Source organism: Anabrus simplex, chromosome 3 (assembly GCF_040414725.1).
Source record: "Anabrus simplex isolate iqAnaSimp1 chromosome 3, ASM4041472v1, whole genome shotgun sequence".
Taxonomy (NCBI): domain Eukaryota; kingdom Metazoa; phylum Arthropoda; class Insecta; order Orthoptera; family Tettigoniidae; genus Anabrus; species Anabrus simplex.
Window position 1 is genome coordinate 243,101,028 of NC_090267.1, and position 20,223 is coordinate 243,121,250.

At 40.2% G+C, this 20,223-nt stretch overlaps 1 protein-coding gene across 2 annotated transcripts in view; it reads left to right on the forward strand.

The window, feature by feature from the left end:
* Positions 1-20,223, forward strand: part of LOC136866194 (ATP-binding cassette sub-family C member 4) — a 371,709-nt gene that overhangs the window by 297,649 nt on the left and 53,837 nt on the right. For both annotated transcript variants that reach the window (XM_067142938.2, XM_067142939.2), the window contains exon 19: positions 6,590-6,763. In XM_067142938.2, coding sequence (XP_066999039.2) covers positions 6,590-6,763 — 174 coding nt within the window. The remainder of the gene's footprint in view (positions 1-6,589; positions 6,764-20,223) is intronic.

The window sequence follows — 20,223 nt, forward strand, 5'->3', positions numbered from 1 at the left end:
TAGTTTACAGAGCTAACCTCAGTTGACACTTTACTGGTGGAACGTTTAAGAATATTTCCTATTTCACACCTAGGATTTAAAATATATACTGCTATTTGGAATTTTGTCTTCGTACATTAAACCATTTTGCAGGAAGGAATTAATATATTTGTTTTTGGATCCTAGCCCCCATTTGTCTGCCTCTGTAGCGTAACAGTTAGTGTTATTAGCTGCCATCCTCGGGGGCCCGGGTTCGATTCCTGGTACTGCCAGAAATTTAAGAATGGCAGGAGAGCTGGTATGTGGTTGAAATGGTACATGCAGCTCACCTCCAATGGGGGTGTGCCTGAAAAGAGCTGCACCACCTCGGGATGAGGATATGAATTTACTTTACTTACTAGCCCCCATTTAACTCTCTGAGGGGTTGAATTTGAATGTGCGTGGTTTAGCGGGAAAAATGTTTTCTTTATGGTAAATGAAATAGTGTATGGCCTTTAGTGCCGGGAGTGTCCGAGGACAAGTTCGGCTTGCTAGATGCAGGTCTTTTGATTTGACACCCATAGGTGACCCAGTTGTTCAACACCTAGGATATTGTTTGACATTTTAACTTCGTAATACAAACGGTTTCATATAACGTATGTTTTTGTCATCATTTGTTATCCCCTAATCAAAACGCCTTAGGGGTGTATTGTTTAAAGCCCACTTCTAATTTATATCCTCATAAAAAAATTAAACTCCTTTTACACCCCCCTGAAGTTGATTCCCACCCCAAACATAAAATGTGTGTTCCTTTATTTCTAAAGGAGATTCCAAATACCAATTTACACGTCTGAAACATCCTTTCTTTATGTGATATAAGTATCCTCATACAAATAATTACACTCATTTATTAATTAATTTACCCAGCCTTAATTGGATTTTCCCAAAACAAAGGATTGTGTTTTATTTATTTTTAAAGAAGAGCCCAAATACAAATTTTCATGTCTGTAACATCTTCAGTTTTTGAGATATATGAGTATCCTCATAAAAACAATTCAATCTCTTTTCAGTTCTTTTCACACCCCCTTTAAGTGGAATTTACAAAAACACAAAATGCGTGTTTCTTTACTTTTAAAGGAGATTCCAAATACCAATTTTCAACAGGGTGGGTGGGGTATAATGAGGCAGCCGGGAACATACGATGCCCCAGGTCAGTAAGAGCTGAAAAACCTGCAAATTGCATATTAAAATGTGCGTGGTTTAGCGGGAAAAATGTTTTCTTTATGGTAAATGAAATAGTGTATGGCCTTTAGTGCCGGGAGTGTCCGAGGACAAGTTCGGCTTGCTAGATGCAGGTCTTTTGATTTGACACCCATAGGTGACCTGCGCATCATGATGAGGATGAAATAATGATGAAGACGACACATACACCCAGCCCCCGTGCCAGCGTTATTAACCAATTAAGGTTAAACTTCCCGATCCTGCCGGGAATCAAACCCAGGACCCCTGTGACCAAAAGCCAGCACGCTAACCATTTAGCCATGGAGCTGGACTTCTTTATGGTATGTAGAGGTGTCTAGCAGACTAACTGGACATCCTATAGGCTTTGTCAATCAATCAATCAATACTGATCTGCATTTAGGGCAGTCGCCCAGGTGGCAGATTCCCTATCTGTTGTTTTCCTAGCCTTTTCCGAAATGATTTCAAAGAAGTTGGAAATTTATTGAACATCTCCCTTGGTAAGTTATTCCAATCCCTAACTCCCCTTCCTATAAATTAATATTTGCCCCAGTTTGTCCTCTTGAATTCCAACTTTATCTTCATATCGTGATCTTTCCTACTTTTATAAACGCCATTCAAACCTATTCGTCTACTAATGTCATTCCACGCCATCTCTCCGCTGACAGCTCGGAACATACCACTAAGTCGAGCAGCTCTTCTTCTTTCTCTCAATTCTTCCCAACCCAAACATTGCAACATTTTTGTGACGCTACTCTTTTGTCGGAAATCACCCAGAACAAATCGAGCTGCTTTTCTTTGGATTTTTTCCAGTTCTTGAATCACGTAATCCTGGTGAGGGTCCCATACACTGGAACCATACTCTAGTTGGGGTCTTACCAGAGACTTATATGCACTCTCCTTTACATCCTTACTACAACCCCTAAACACCCTCATAACCATGTGCAGAGATCGGTACCCTTTATTTACAATCCCATTTATGTGATTACCCCAGTGAAGATCTTTCCTTATATTAACACCTAGATACTTACAATGATCCCCAACAGGAACTTTCACCCCATCAACGCAGTAATTAAAACTGAGAGGACTTTTCCTATTTGTGAAACTCACAACCTGACTTTTAACCCCATTTATCAACATACCATTGCCTGCTGTCCATCTCACAATATTTTCGAGGTCACGTTGCAGTTGCTCACAATGTTGTAACTTATTTATCACTCTATAGAGAATAACATCATCCGCAAAAAGCCTTACCTCCGATTCCACTCCTTTATTCATATCATTTACATATATAAGAAAACATAAAGGTCCGATAACACTGCCCTGAGGAACTCCCCTCTCATCTATTACAGGGTCAGACAAAGCTTCACCTACTCTAACTCTCTGAGATCTATTTTCTAGAAATATAGCAACCCATTCAGTCACTCTTTTGTCTAGTCCAATTGCACTCATTTTTGCCAGTAGTCTCCCATGATCCACCCTATCAAATGCTTTAGACATGTCAATCGCGATACAGTCCATTTGACCTCCAGAATCCAAGATATCTGCTATATCTTGCTGGAATCCTACAAGTTGAGCTTCAGTGGAATAACCTTTCCTAAAACCGAATTGCCTTCTATCGAACCAGTTATTAATTTCACAAACATGTCTAATATAATCAGAAAGAATGCCTTCCCAAAGCTTACATACAATGCATGTCAAACTTACTGGCCTGTAATTTTCAGCTTTATGTCTATCACCCTTTCCTTTATACACAGGGGCTACTATAGCAACTCTCCATTCATCTGGTATAGCTCCTTCGGCCAAACAATAATCAAATAAGTACTTCAGATATGGTACTATATCCCAACCCATTGTCTTTAGTATATCCCCAGAAATCTGATCAATTCCAGCTGCTTTTCTAGTTTTCAACTTTTGTATCTTATTGTAAATGTCATTGTTATCATATGTAAATTTTATTACTTCTTTGGCCTTAGTCTCTTCCTCTATCTCGACATTATCCTTGTAACCAACAATCTTGACATACTGCTGACTGAATACTTCTGCCTTTTGAAGATCCTCACATACACACTCCCCTTGTTCATTAATTATTCCTGGAATGTCCTTCTTGGAACCTGTTTCTGCCTTAAAATACCTATACATACCCTTCCATTTTTCACTAAACTTTGTATGACTGCCAATTATGCTTGCCATTATGTTATCCTTAGCTGCCTTCTTTGCCAAATTCAATTTTCTAGTAAGTTCCTTCAATTTCTCCTTACTCCCACAGCTATTTCTAACTCTATTTCTTTCCAGTCTGCACCTCCTTCTTAGTCTCTTTATTTCTCTATTATAATAAGGTGGGTCTTTACCATTCCTTACCACCCTTAAAGGTACAAACCTGTTTTTGCATTCCTCAACAATTTCTTTAAACCCATCCCAGAGTCTGTTTACATTTTTATTTACCGTTTTCCACCGATCATAGTTACTTTTTAGAAACTGTCTCATACCTGCTTTATCAGCCATATGGTACTGCCTAACAGTCCTACTTTTAAGACCTTCCTTTCTATCACATTTATTTTTAACTACCACAAAAACAGCTTCATGATCACTAATACCATCTATTACTTCAGTTTCCCTATAGAGCTCATCTGGTTTTATCAGCACCACATCCAAAATACTTTTCCCTCTGGTTGGTTCCATCACTTTCTGAATCAGCTGTCCTTCCCATATTAACTTATTTGCCATTTGTTGGTCATGCTTCCTGTCGTTCGCATTTCCTTCCCAATTTACATCTGGCAAATTCAGATCTCTCACTACAATCACATTTCTTTCCATGTCGTTTCCCACATAGCTGACTATCCTATCAAATAATTCTGAATCCGCATCAGTGCTACCCTTTCCCGATCTGTACACTCCAAATATATCAAGTTGCCTATTATCTTTAGAAATGAGCCTTACACCTAGAATTTCATGTGTCTCATCTTTAACTTTTTCGTAGCTTACAAATTCTTCTTTCACCAGAATGAAAACTCCCCCTCCCACCTTTCCTATCCTATCTCTACGATACACACTCCAGTGCCGTGAGAAAATTTCTGCATCCATTATATCATTTCTCAGCCATGATTCAACTCCTATTACAATATCTGGTAAATATATATCTATTAAATTACTTAATTCTATTCCTTTCTTTACAATACTTCTACAGTTCAACACTAACAATTTTATGTCATCCCTACTTGATTTCCAGTTCCCTGTTCCCTTATCACCGCTCCCTAGGCCATCCCGTTTCCCTTAATGTACCTCCCTATTACCCTTCCAAACAAATTTCCTAACTTATACGTACCACTGCGGTTTAAATGAAGGCCATCCGAGCGCAGATCCCTATCTCCTACCCACCCATTAGGATCTAGAAATTTCACTCCCAGTTTCCCACATACCCATTCCATAGTCTCATTTAAATCCCCAATCACCCTCCAGTCAGTATCCCTCCTACACAGTATTCCACTAATAACAATCTCCGCTTTCTTAAACTTCACCCGTGCTGCATTTACCAGATCCCACACATCTCCAACTATGTTGGTACTTATATCAGCTTGCCTTACGTTGTTGGTACCAACGTGAAACACTACTACCTTCTCCTTCCCCTCCTCCCTCTCTTCTACTTTCCTCAACATCTGCCTCAACCTAATTCCTGGATAACATTCTACCCTGGTTCCCTTTCCTCCACACACTTTCCCCACGTGTCTAACGATGGAATCCCCCATGACCAGAGCCTCAACCCTACCCACCTCATTTGATCGCCTCCCCTCCTGGTCAGCCCTATCTTTCCTGATAGCTGCAGAAGCTACTTCCTCCTCCCTTTTCTCCTTCCCATGACCCTGTTCCACCTGTCTTTTCCTATCCTCTACTCTACATTTCCCTTTCCTACCTTTTCCCTTCCTCCTACTTCCACGCATCTCAGCAACAGTTCCCTGTCCCTCATCTTCCCTCTGTTGTTCTACCTGGAGTGACTCGTACCGATTTCGCACAGACACCTGTCCTGAATTCTGATCCTGAATAGAGCCCTTGGCCTGCAATCTCCTTCCCCTTAGAACATTAGACCACCTGTCTTCTACAACTCCTCCCTTTCCTTCCTTGCACTATATTGTGCATTATAATAAAATGAAGAAATGTGCTCTGGGGTGTTTCTGCATATGGTGAGTAGTTCTCCCAAAAGTCCATGATAATCACACTGTGGGAGAACATTCAACGTAAGCAGTTATGTGACAGCACAAGACGTGTCTTATGCGAGCTCTGTGCTCTGTTGTTCCTACAAACGGGGATGTGGTTAAATGGGTTCTTGCCCCCTCCATGAAACCGGACTAAAATTATGAGCTGCCTGCCTGACCTTCACCTGAATAACAGCTGTCAGGGAGGCGAATTATCGTCTGTACTAGTCATACGCAAGTTACATAGTAGTAGTATTTGAATAATGCCAGGGTGTGAAAACCACAAATACCTCAATATGCTGCTAGCGTATGGTGAGGCACAACTGAATACAGATCGTGCTCCGCAAATCTATCGGGAAAGTATTCCCAACAGACGGGTGCCACATCCAACAACAGTGCTTCCTGTAGTAAGGTGTGTTTATGATACTGGTTGTGTTACATCCTGCTATGAAAAGTGAGGGCCAGAATGGCCATGTACAATCCTAGACGCCGAAGAAGACATCCCGACAATGGTAGACGATGTTCCCAGGCACAGTACGTGTAGTATAACTCGTGCCATTGGTGTAACAACTTGGATCATGCGTAGGACACTGTACAAAGAGCGAATGCATCCTTACAATATTTGACGGGTGCATTTTCTCTCACCAGCTGATAATCTTCTTTTTTTTTTTTTTTACAAGTTGCTTTACATTGCACTGACATAGATAGGTCTTATGGCGATGATGGGACAGGAAAGGGCTAGGATAGGGAAGGAAGCAACTGTGGCCTTAATTAAGGTATGGCCCCAGCATTTGCCTGGTGTGAAAATGGGAAACAATGGAAAACCATCTTCAGGGCTGCCGACAGTGGGGGTTCAAAACCACTATCTCCCGAATACTGGATACTGGCCGCACTTAAGCGACTGCAGCTATCGAGCTCGGTACTCAATTTTTCGGTGAGTTTTTATACTTTAGGGATTTTAGATGAAATATTAGTGCAGTACCAAGGAACGATTACTTTTATCAAATTACAAAATCCATGCTGGCGAAGCTGCGGGTAACAGCTAGTTTATTAAACAGTGTAACTTGTTTCAGGTGTGACTGGTGTAATAAAGTTTTAATTATTCAAATGTCCACTGTAACTTGAACATGTTTAAGCTCTGTTGCTTACTAAGGAAAATGAATCAATGAATAATCCATCATCTATTTGTAAATCTTCCACAGAGAACGTCAGTGGTGCCAGTGTTGGTCTTGCTATCTCACAGTCACTGATTCTGACGGGAATGCTGCAATATGGAGTCCTAATGTTGACTGAAGTTGTCAGTCAGTCTGTATCTGTGGAGAGAATACTGCAATACAGAAATCTTGACTCAGAACCACCTTTAGAATCTACACCTGGTAAGTTAAGAGTGTGTTTCAGCAATTTTGCAGGAAGTTTATACATAAACTGTGTTATATGGAGAAACCAATAAACTTATCCCACAGCTTTATTGAATAACGAAGTCAAGTGTCTTTAAGAATCTATATCTGGTTAAACATAACTTAACCCTCAGAATGGGGGTCATTTATCCTGCAGTGCTAGGGATATTTTACAAGCATTGCAGACTCTAAATATAAATTCTGGCAAAAATCGTTAACAAGTCATATATCTGCATTTAAATAAAAAACAAAATTGCAAGGAATAAATCAGGCTGAGTGGCTCAGACGGTAATTTATTCTTAAGACAAAATATAAAAGACTGATTATGAATCACAGCACAAATCAATACTGAAGTATAATTTTGCGTCATGTATAACATGGGTGGTGGTTGCAGATGTTAGAAGAAAGAAAGAAAGAAAGAAAGAAAGAAAGAAAGAAAGAAAGAAAGAAAGAAAGAAAGAATTGGCAAATAAACTTGACAAAGAACTTTCAAATCCCTTTAAATGGATGCCATGAGCTATTTATACATACAAATAGAAGGTCTCTCAAAACATTAAACTTAATAACAAATTAGGCCTATTTTCTGTTGCCAATATCAGTTTTCCACTTACAGTAACGAAAGCAAAATCAAAATCATGAACTAGGGGCTAGGATGGTTAGGATGACAACAACAACAACAACAACTACTACTACTACTACTACTACTACTACTACTACTACTACTACTACTACTACTACTACTACTAGCTGAAAGCCATCAAGACATGATGGTCAATGGGGTGAATATTTATTGATGGATTTCTTTATATACGACCTTCCTTGTACTTCATTCTTTTACAGTTTTCTTTACGTCACACCGACACAAGTAGGTCTTATGGCGATGATGGGACAAGAAATGAATAGAAATAGGAAAGAAGTGACCATGGTCTTAGTTAGGGTAAAGCCCCAGAATTTTCCTGGTGTGAAAATGGAAAATCACAGAAAACCATCTTCAGGGCTGCCGACAGTGAGGTTCGAACCCATTATCTCCCGAATGCAAGCTGATAGCTACATGACCCAAACCATGCAGCCACTTGCTCAGTGCATTCCTTGTACAGTTACCTTTTGGTACTATTGCATCTTTAAAATATTGTCACTGAAACATTTAACTGACTGAGATAAATAGAGACCTTCACATCCCTTGAGGTTTGTTGATCATGATGCAAAATGCCAATCGAAATAGAAATTGATGATTCTTTAAAAAAAAATTGAAGTGTTTTATCGCATATTGTTAAGTCAATTCGAGGGATTAGAGCTCTCTGTCCGTGACTGGTAATGGATTTAATTTCTTATGAAGGATTAATTCACAGTCATGGACAAGGCCTAACAAAACATCGTTATGTTTAACATGAAATTGTTTGCCTGCACCTGCGCTTACAAACCAAGTGACCCTGTTGTTTTTTAGCCTTTGTCAAACAATCTCCTAGTTAAATCTTTAGTTTGGTGCAGGTGTTGTGATGTCACAAAAGAGAGGCATACTCTGTGAATGATAAATTGAACATAATGAATCATGTGAAGAGCGGAATAACGTAAAACAGAAGCTCCCCAAATTCAATACCATTTATTGTTCACACTTTTTTTTTTTAGCTGAACTGAATTCAAGAAGATTCTTCAAGTGATAGTATAAGTGTTTCACCAGATGTTCTGTGTAGTGCATTCTTCAAATAGGAAGAAAACTGAGAACTTACACAAGACGTGTGATCTTGATGAGTGTTTAACATCTAAATATTTACTTGTCTTGCGCTGAATATCAACAACACATGCTTGCTTCATAAATTTTATCTATAATTCATGTCTTGCCTTCACTTTATTGATTTTTACTGATGATGATCTCTAGCAAGACCGAAACTAGTTTCATCAAATATCTACAGTATGTAATTTTTTTAAGGTTACAATAAATAATATTGAATAGGCAGAAACCTTTAGCTTTTGTTTTACATTATATTGCTCTTCATGATGGAATAATATGAAATTTATTACCTATGAAGAATGGAATGTTGAATATGTGTACTTTAGGTACAGTGTCTTTCATAGAATTGTGTTCTCTTGTAGCCTACTATTTTTTTTCCCAATCTTCTGTCGCCCTATAGCTTATTTTCCACTTACCGTGGTTAAGCTATGCTACAGGGTAAAGCATGTCCTCAGACAAACGCATTAAATCAAGCTTCAACTGTATCACTTTAGCAATCCTCATCATGTACTCCACATTTTCAATACAATTTGAGTCTTTATTAATAGACTACATGAAAATCAATACATGTTTCATCCCTAGCAGGACATCATCAGTCGACACATGAATAACAGACCTTATAAAAATTGTACATGGATATTGGTACATATAGATGGTAGATTATGGGGCATTTACTTCTCTGGAACAAGACCTGATCCTAATGAATATCTACAAGAACATATTTATAAATCTAAATCAAAAACTTAATCCATCTTATAATTTAAATTAAATTTCCAAAGAACTATATATACTTTCTGAAGAGATTATCAAGAAAAACTTTTCAAATCCAAGTGGCAGACAAGGTCAGCATATTCCCCCTCGCATTACATCCGGGCAATTCCTCCCCAACTTCCCACCCAGGTAGTTTGCTGCCAGAATGACTTCCTAACTCAGCAATCAATGAGTGCCATAACCTGGAAGGAGCCAGGTTGATTCATATGGGACAGGATGTGAGTAACCAGATGTTGCTTACACAAGTTCACGTGTTTCATTTGTATCACAGCATTTTTCTATTTTTAGGCCAGGGGATTACTTATGCAATACTCTGCCAACAAACATGCAGTCCTAGTCAAATGTTCCACCTATAAATTGAATGTTCCATGTTTTTGAACAACTCAATCCATCAACATCAATTATGCTCAACATACGGACAGACTCCAGATTTTTATCATGAAGTTGCACTCGCATTTGTTTTTTTAAGGACAAGATATCATATGTCATTTCTATCTGTAAAGTGAATGTATTTTTCACTGTGTATATATACCAATATCCATGTGACAATTTTTATAAGGTCTGTTATTCGTGTGTCAACTGATGATGTCCCACTAGGGATGAAACATGTATCAATTTTTATGTACTCTATTAATAAAGAGTCAAATTGTATTGTAAAGGTGGAATACACGATAAGGTTTTTTTTTTTTTTTTTTTTTTTTGCTAGTTGCTTTACGTTGCACCGACACAGATAGGCCTTATGGGACAGGAAAGGACTAGGAGTGGGAAGGAAGCAGCCGTGGCCTTAATTAAGGTACAGTTCCAGCATTTGCCTGGTGTGAAAATGGGAAACCACAGAAAACCATTTTCAGGGCTGCCGGCAGTGGGGTTCGAACCTACTATCTCCCAAATACTGGATAATGGCCGCACTTAAGTGACTGCAGCTATCGAGCTCGATATATGATAAGGATTGCTAAAGTGATACTTATGAGAATACAGGCTTAGCACAATGAAATTTATTTTATGTAATACTTCAACTGTATCAACATATCAACTGCTAGATTTTCTAGATTTTCCATTTAAATTTAAGAAAATAAAGGATCATATATCATTTTAAAAATTTTAAACCAAATTTCTATTTCATTTTATGTGCTGATTACTTTTCATATGTTTCTTAAATACATAATAGAGTAAAGCCCTGCTCTAGGGACTGTGGTTTTAGTTCATAATAAGAGGAGCAGCACTGTAGACAGGAAATAATTTGTGAGGTGGGAAAACAATTGGGAAACAGTATTTCAGTAATGTATTTTATTATTACTGTGTTTTATTTTACTGCATTGTTACCTGATCATCAGTGTCTGTATGTTAATGGGGAAATATTGGGAAAAGGCAAAGATCTGTTTATGGTTTTCCTTGATACTGCGGAGGAATATGACATCATTGCAGGAGAGAAGATATGGGAATGCCTGAGAAAAAGGGACTGGTGAGGAAAGTTCAGACTGGGCGAGTTGACTGTGCGGTTAGGGGCACGCAGCTGTGAGCTCGCATCCGGGAGATAGTGGGTTCGAATCCCACTGTCGGCAGGCCTGAAGATGGTTTTCGACAATCATCCTGGTTCCAGACCAAAATGGAGTCCTGGCGCCGGGCTGAGTGGCTCAGACGGTTGAGGCGCTGGCCTTCTGACCCCAACTTGGCAGGTTCGATCCTGGCTCAGTCCAGTGGTATTTGAAGGTGCTCAAATACGTCAGCCTCGTGTTTGTAGATTTACTGGCACGTAAAAGAACTTCTGCAGGACTAAATTCCGGCACCTCGGTGTCTCCGAAGACCAAAAAGTAGTTAGTGGGACATAAAGCAAATAGCATTATTATTGTTATTATTATTATTATTATATTAAAATGGAGTCCAGCAAGGCTGTGCATATTACCCATTATTGTTCATCACCATCATGGATAACATAATGCAGTACAAAAAGAAAACCTCTGGTGAACTAAATACAATGTCTTTCGCTGATGATGTTATGATCTAGGGAGAAACTGAGGAACAAGTACAGTTGAGACTCAATGAATGGAAGGTTATGTTCCAGGAATTCAATCTCAAGATAAGTTAACCCAAAACAGTAGTGATTGCAATAAACAGAGAGGGACAACCAGCAAACATTGTGCTAGGAAAGCATTCACTAGAAAGTGTGGAAAACTTTATATACATTGGCAATGTAATATCTCGAGATACATTAACCACAAAGGAGGTGGCAAATAGAGTGCAGAAGAGCTCTCTCTTTTACCATCAAGTATGAACACTCCTCTGGAATCCCCAAGTACCAACAAAGTCAAAGCTGGTCATATTCAATCAGTACTTCATACAAATCTTAACCTATGGTATCAAAACCTGCATCCTCACTAAGAAGGATTCATCAAGGTTGCAGGAATCTGAGATGAAGTTCCTGAAGTCCATAATTCAAAAAACAAAACTGGACAAGTTAAGGAATGGCATTGTTAGAAAGGAAGCTGGGATTGAGACATCATTGTTAGATTGGGTCAGTATGTCCAAATTGAGGTGGTTTGGGCATGTAATGAGAATGGAGCCAACAAGGACAGCTTAGGTTAACTTGGAGAGATATGTGGCAAGAAAACGGATGGTGGGAAGACCAAGAACCCACTGGATGGACATCATAAAGATGGGCATTGCAGATTGGGGAAGGACACTGGAGAATGTCATTAACAACAGAACGTATCTCAATAAGACAGAATGGAAGAGGCCTGGGAAACTGGAACTGTAAAATGATGATTATGATTATTATTATTATTATTATTATTATTATTATTATTATTATTATTATTATTATTATTATTATTATTATTATTACAGCACAGCACATTATTGTTCATGACTGTAGTTCTGATGCAAAATGCAAATTTTATATCACTTCCTATTAAACAAGTCTTTGATTGATGCTTGTCGAGTGTGTGTACTACCGTACTGCAGTGAAAGATTACATTTTCTATGTGGTTTAAGTAGCTTTTCACATCACTTGATATGCTGCTAGGAATAGCAGTAGTAATGTAATTTCAGAGTAGATTGATAGCACTGAGAGCATTTGGTGTGGGGATATTTTCATCTTCAGATTCAATATCTGCAACCATGTTGTCGCCATCGCAGATTTCTGACATCACTAGACCATTGTCAATTGATACAAAATCTTTCATGTTAACATCTCCAAACTGCTCCCATACAGCAGCCCAATCTTCATCGTTACCAGTTTTCACAGGGGAATTTGTTTCACCGGTTATTGTACCATGTCCCTCAAAAAAAATTTAAAAGCCAAATTAACCCCTGGCAAAACAAAAAAAATTTGTAAAGAAACTGAAAATCCACAGCCTGTTTAAAGTTAACCGACCAGATCTGGAATTGGATGAATGAAGCCCGTGAATAATGCTGAGGAAGGAGTTGTTCCAGCTGGTGAGGATTGTCGCACTCCAGGGGAATCATTATTGAATAACAAATGAAATGAAATGAAGTGATTGTGGAGTGTGTTGCTGGAATGAAAGATGACAGGAGAAACCAGAGTGCCTGGTGAAAACACGTGCTACCTCAACTTTGTCCAGCATAAACCTCTCATGGAGTGACTGGGGATTGAATTAACAGAGCAGCGGCGAGAGGCCGACATTCTGTAGTCTGCACCACAGCGGGGTTTGTTTTATACAAAAGGCCGACAAGATACAGTATCCATATCTAACAATGTTTAGAATCTTACATTGAAAAAACCTGCTTTATTAAAGCAATTGGCAATGGTCTGCGCTTTGATCCCTGTATATGTAGCAGAGATGAAATTCATTGCATCCAATAAGGTGATGCGGTTTTCGGCTCCACTGTGGATGGACTGCAGATATCATAGAACAACATGCTTTTGATGCAAATGCTTGAGCACTATTATGCCCCCCCTGGTCCATTGTTTGGAGTTTACTGGTTGTGTTGGCAGGCAGGAATGCCAGTTCTACATTTTTCAGGTTCACATTTTTTTTATTGAGCTGGAGAGTTGTCGACAAAGAGCAGGAATTTGCAACAGGCTTTTACCATTTTTTGGTCAAATTCTTTGAGCCAATCAGCAAACCAAGTCACTAGTCATCCAGGCATGTGCTTGATTTTTATATTCACAAGGCGGACGTTTAATGTTTGTAATACATCGTGGTCCAGCTGACTTCCCCAACATTAACAGTGGTATTTTTTCAGATCCATTGGCATTTGCAGCAACAAGCACTGTTACCGCTTCTGTTGTGCATTAGCTTAAAGAATAAGCCACATTCATCCATGTTAAACATGTCGCGTGGTGCATAATTTTTAATGAGTCAAGGTAGCACTTCATTTTGCCATTCCTTTACATCACTATCCCTAATTGATTCTGATTCACCACTTACTTGACTTTAATCCATCAAGCCAACCACTCGAAGCACTAAAATCTGTATTTAATTAGCCTGCTGTTTCTTGTGCTTTTTCTTGCATGATTTGGCCACTTAATGGGATTGAAGCCTCACAGAATTGGTGAATCCATTTGGTAAAAATTTCTTCAATGTCTTAATGTTTTCCATGTTTTTTACGTTTGCAACCACCCTTTGCTGTGTCGGTAAAGCTTCCCTATAATTTTTTAATGTTCTTAAGCTGGATGAAGGGATACCCACAGATTCAGAAACATCCTTTTGATTCAGTGTAGAATTTTCATTGTACTTATGGAGAATTTGCCAACGGGCGTAGCCGTGTTGAAACACCGGATCCCGTGAGATCTCCGAAGTTAAGCAACATTGGGCGTGGTCAGGAGTGGATGGGTTGCCACGCGCTGTTGGTGGGGGGTAAGGGAATGGAGGAGCGGAAAGGAACTGGCCACCCTACCGCATGTAAACTCCGGCTCAGGAACACCTCTGTGGAGGTTCGGACCTGCCTTCGGGCAGAATAATCCTTACCCTATAGTCCTGACGCTCAAAGCATACCCACACGGTATCCTCTGATCTCAAAACTTGGCCCACCCTGGTAATAATGAGGGTTGTTATTCTGCCCGCCCTAGTGATAATGAGGGTTGTCAGTCGGTTTCTTTCCTCTGGACACAAGAGGCGCGTGTCGTTTAAAAGGCAAGTGAGCTCTGTCAAAAGCAAGGTTGTCATATTTTGCGTCGATTATTTAAACATGTTAACATTTAATTTATTCTAATGTCAAAATATAAATATAAAAACTTGATCATGAACCACAGCACACACCGATATTGCAGAATAATTTGTTTCGTGGTTAACACATGCGGTGGTCGCAGATGTTGAAAGAAAGAAAGAAAGAAAAAACAGGAAGAAGGAATTGGCAAATAAACTCGACAAAGACTAAACTTAAATTGATACCAAAGTAGGCCTATTAAAATATTATACGTAATTTCATGCTGCTAATATCAGTGTCTCACTTTCAGTAAAGAAAGGAAAAGTACAACAATTATTTACAATTTGTTTTATGTCGCACCTTCACAGATAGGTGTTATGGCGACGATGGGCTAGGAAAGGCCTAGCAGTGGGAAGGAAGTGCCCGTAGCCTTAATTAAGGTACTTCCCCAGCATTTTCCTGGTGTGAAAATGGGAAACCACGGAGAACCATCTTCAGAGCTGCCGACAGTGAGGCTTGAACCAATTATCTCCCCGATGCAAGCTCACAGGGGCGCGCCCCTAACCACACGGCCAACTCGCCCAGCAAACGAAAAGTAAAATCACGAACTAGGGACTGATATAATAATAATAATAATTGTACCGGGTGGTACACCTCCACGCCGCTAATTTAAATGCGCGCCAGTTAAAACTCCTCTGCTGGAGGAAGTCTGAACTTTATTGACGGTATTAATTTTCTACCTTCTCAGAAGATGTCACTACCTGTAAATTTTGGAGTTTTAGAACTGTGTCACTTTTGATGTGTTTTTGTTTCGCTTGAAGTAAGAAGTGTGAACTTTCTCTTCTAGAGGACACTACTGAAGATCTACAATAGTGCAACCTAGTGCGGAGTCAAAGAACTATTTTTTTGGAGAAAATTTAATTTCAAGAGTTTGTTCTTTGTTAAATTTCTTTCTGTCATTGTTTAAGTTGGCAATATTTACCCCTTTCTTCCCCTTGTTATGAATGTATCCAATTCCGAATTTCTTCTATTAATTTATGACCAATCTGGTGTATCTTCCCCCAACTTGAATCTGTTGCGGGGTCCTACCCAATAAAGAGTTTGTGGGAGGGTGTTTTCTTTCCCCTAACGCCTAGAACCTTCCGCGAGAGGATATAAACTGCTGATTTTCGGGTCTCCGGGCCACTTCTGTTCCATCTTTCAGTGCGTAAGGTACACAGCAGGGGGCGGGAAGCGCCTCTTTCTTCTCCAGCCGTTCAACACAAGGTAATGGCCAATTAATAACTTCTTTCGTTGCTAGATCAGCAGTTTAACTCTCGGGGCGGGTTCTAGGCCTTCCACCATGTAACTTTCCTTTAAAATGTAAAAACTACTGGTATCTATTCTATCTTTCAAACGACATATCGGGATAGAGAGTGCTTAACCCTCTCGAGCTCCCACTCACATCGTCTTGAGGTGAACGTATTTTTCTCAACCAATTCTTCCGTAATGTAATGTAAATTGTTATTAAGTCACCTCTGTAGTATGGGATTAGCCCTTGTATTAATGGCCTAGTGCCAAGTAGGTCTTAAGCAAAGTGTATTAGGAGTGCAAATTCGCCTCCTCTCAAATTGTATTTTAGAGGTCATGTATTAACTTTCTTGTCATTTAACAGACCTCAGTAGGTTGGGTATTTTACCTCTGTGTATATGGCCGTTGAGGACAGCTTAAAGGTGGAGTTCGGAGTGGCCTATGATAGGCTTGTATTTTAAGGGGAAGTTGCCCTTTATTGAAAATTGCGTCTCTGCCTCAAGGAGGCTTTTGGGTGTAATTGGAAGCAAATGTTTCTGGCATGTTTGGGGGTTTTCGGCTCCTTTGTTGTATGGTGTTCATTGTAAGGTTGGGTTCTTTGCTCAAGAATTATGTTTCTGACTTTTGGAGCCACAAATGGGGTACCTATGTAAATGTATTTTTCAATCGTGTTTCGGCTACTAAGTACCTGTTCTATTTGTTGTTACCTAATTTTGCAAAGAAAATATAACCTTGTTAAATTTTAAAATTAATTTCACTTTAGTAGCTTGAGACCTATTCACCACCCAGCACCTTCTTTCATGCATAACTACCACCAAAACACGGTAACAAGTGGTAGCAGAGCGTGGTTGAATGGGTCTCAATTTAGCCCCTTTTGACGGCTAGACATTGTTTTGATCCGAACTCTAACCATTTTCTCAGCTGCTGGAATTTTTTGACTTTTTCAAAATTGTTCTGTCACCATGCCCGGCCCTCGCGATGTTCTCCATCTTAATTACTTGCGCAAAGAGGAGTTGATCTATGAATTAAATATCAGAAATGTGCAATCTGGAGGCACGGTTGCAGTAGACACTAACAAGCTTAGAGAGTCCCTTGATTTGCCCATTTCCATCCCCAATTTGGGAGAGAAAGAAATTGACGATTCTCTTTCCACAATCACGGAGAATGTTACTGGGCTAGCTTCTGTAGTTAGTTTTTTTGATGAAAATGATCCGTCTCCGAATCAAATTAAGCGTGTGCAAGGCAGGCTATATCATTTTTCGAATAGGGTTAACGATCTGTTGTCTCTAAAACTGAATGACGTTCAGAGGAAGGAAGCTAGTACGCTCCTGGAAAATATTTCCGAATTATCTAGTAAGGTCACTCAATTGTTAACTGGGGAAGTTCCTCCCAAATCTGATCAGCCCACCATAGTGAATATAGGTAGCGAGGAAGAACCTGCTAAGGGAGAAGTAAATAGGAAAACCATCGCTGCTCAAACTATCTCTGCCCCATTGGACAACGAATCTGAACGCCGTGCATCGTTGAGTAACATCCGTTCTGAATTAACTTCCTTGCCATTGAAACCTTTACCTACTATGTCACCCGGGTTTAGTAGCTTGCCTCATCCATTGGCAATGTTGCTCAGAGGTATTTCTAAGTTTTCCGTTAATACCACCAGTGATGTAATTTCATTTTTAAGATTTCTAGTTGAATTTCAGGATCATGCCCTTGTGTTTTCTCTGTCTCCATGTCAAATTTTGCAAATTATGTATCCGTATGCTATAGGTATTCTCTCAGACAAAATAGTTAGAGCCATTGCCGAGCAATCATCTATTGAGGATTTCCATGCCCATTTGCTAGCTAACTTCATCCCGGCTAGGGCCAGGTCCTCCCTTATTCAGAAGTACTATTATCGTGTACAGCGCTTGGATGAAAACTTGGCTGATTTCATACAGGACATTAAGTTTTATACTAGGGTGTTTGCCCTTCATTTTCCTGAAGATCAGATTGTACAGGCTATTGTAGAGGGAATTTCACCTCCCTATAGGTCATATTTGTGTTTCGCGGCGTGCCCGCAAACCTTCTCTGAACTTGAAGCATTGGCCGTCTCAGCGGAAGGAGTTAGATACGCCGATTCTTTGCGTGTCGCGAAAGAACCCCCGCCTTCCTTTAGTAACACTCGGCCTCCACCTCGCCGACCAGTCAATCCCCGTAAATGTTATGCTTGCGGGTCGCCTGACCATCTGCGCAACAAGTGTCCGCTGATCAAGTCAAGTGGGACAAGGAATGGAGCCGGGTCATCACAAGGCTGTTTTAAATGTGGGGCTTTCTCACATATTGCCAAGAATTGTCCCAACTCAAATAGCACCCCCTCCTGCTCAACTTCTGGTGCAAATTCCACCTATGCCAATAATAAAAAGTGACTAGTGGCTTCGGCTGAGTCGACTAATCCATCTTCCCGAGACTCAGCCCCTGGTAAACAGGTTGTAAATGCAGAGAACGATCAGCCTTCAAATTCATCTTTTGAATGCCCTAAAGAATGTCTTAGGATTGCGGCGGATACCCCCGCACCTGTTCCTTTTCTTAAGATTGAGTTAAATAACGAGCCTATAACAGCTCTCTTAGATTCAGGCAGTGTTTGTTCGATTATTTCGGCTGAATGGTATTCTAAATTGAAATCGGTTTGTAAACTTCCTGACTATGTCTCTTCTCCTGTTCAATACGTGTCGGCTAATTCATCTCCATTAGAAATTCTAGGTTCCTTACTGGTCAAGATTCGTATTTTTAAGTTTACATGGAAAATTAAATTGTTTGTGGCCAAGCAATTGTCTTGCCCCATTATATTGGGAGCTGACTTTATTTCTCACACTGGTCTTGTGCTCGATCTCCAGTCTAGGTCGTGCACATTCAAATTTGCTTCTAGTTGTAAAATACCACTATTAAAGTGTAATTCTGTGTCATGTTCTTCTATTTCGCCTACCCAGGATGAGATGTTGTTAGACCTTAGACATCTACCTGAGGAGCAGGCTGATAGTATTCGCAAACTGTGTCAGTCGTTTCCCGAGGTGTTCTCTGATACTCTTGGTGTTACTGACCTTATTGAATACAAAATTGAGGTCACGGATTTGATTCCTGTCCGTTTTCCACCTTATAGGCTATCTCCACCTAAAATGAAGGCTCTGAAAGAAATTATCGATCAGATGTTGAAGGATGGTATTATTAGGCCCTCTAAGTCGGCGTATTCATCGCCTATTTTCCTAGTCCCGAAACCCCAAGGAGGCTTCAGGCCTGTCATTGATTACAGGGCTCTCAATCGGAAGGTGGTGTTGCAATCTGTGCCCCTTCCTGACCTTCATTCTTGTTTTTCATGGTTTCGTAAGGCCAAGTTCTTCACCATCTTGGACTTAAATCAGGCCTATAATCAAATTCCCCTTGCCGAAGAGTCTAAACACCTTACAGCGTTTGCCACGGACTGGAATTTATATGAATACAACCGCGTGCCTTTCGGGCTCCCTACGGGAGCAGCTGTGCTCACTAGGCTACTAGATAGGGTCTTCTCCGACATCAAATTCGAGTACTTATATCACTATTTAGATGATGTCGTCGTATTTTCAGAGACTTTTGAAGAACATCTAGATCATCTGCGAGAAGTTCTCGATCGCCTTCGTAAGGCTGGGTTAACGGTTAAGTTGTCCAAGGTTGCCTTTGCTAAGCCCTCTATGTCATTCCTAGGGCATATTGTGTCACCCGATGGTGTAGCGGTCGATCATTCTAGAACACAGGCCATCCGTGATTTTAAACCTCCCAAGGACATTAAAGGTATCGCCAGGTTCATTGGTATGGTGAATTTCTTCAGAAAGTTCATTCCTAACTTTGCTAATAGAGCGGCGCCCTTAAACCTTCTTCGTAGGAAAGGCATCAAATTCGAGTGGGGACCTTCTCAACAAGCCGCTTTTGAAGATCTGAAATTAGCTCTCTGTAATGCTCCTGTCCTCGCTATGCCTGATTTCTCAAAGAAATTCATCGTCCAAACGGACGCGTCATCGTCAGCTGTAGCTGCAGTCCTTCTTCAAGAGACTAAACTAGGGAGGCGACCCATCGCCTATGCATCTAGGACTCTATCGGCTCAAGAAGCCAAGTATTCCATCTATGAGCTCGAAGGGTTGGCAGTCTTATTTGCCTTAGAAAAGTTCCGTCTCTATCTGGAACATGTCAAATTCGACCTGGAGACAGATAATCAAGCCTTAAGCTGGGTCTTAGGTAGGCCGCGTCGTACTGGTCGTATAGCCCGCTGGGCTATTCGTATTTCCGCCTTCCAGTTTGATGTTAGACATATCAGAGGTACCGAAAATGTTGTTGCTGATGGACTCAGCCGTATGTTTCATAACGACGTCGAGACCCACGAACCGGTCGACAGTTCATCACCTTCCGAGTCCATACTATCTGGTGTTAATGCCATCTTAACAGATGCTCCCATGCTTTTTAGGGATATTGAGAAATACCAACGTGAAGATCCGACGCTGGCTCCGATAATGGAAACCCTTTCTTCTGGGGAACA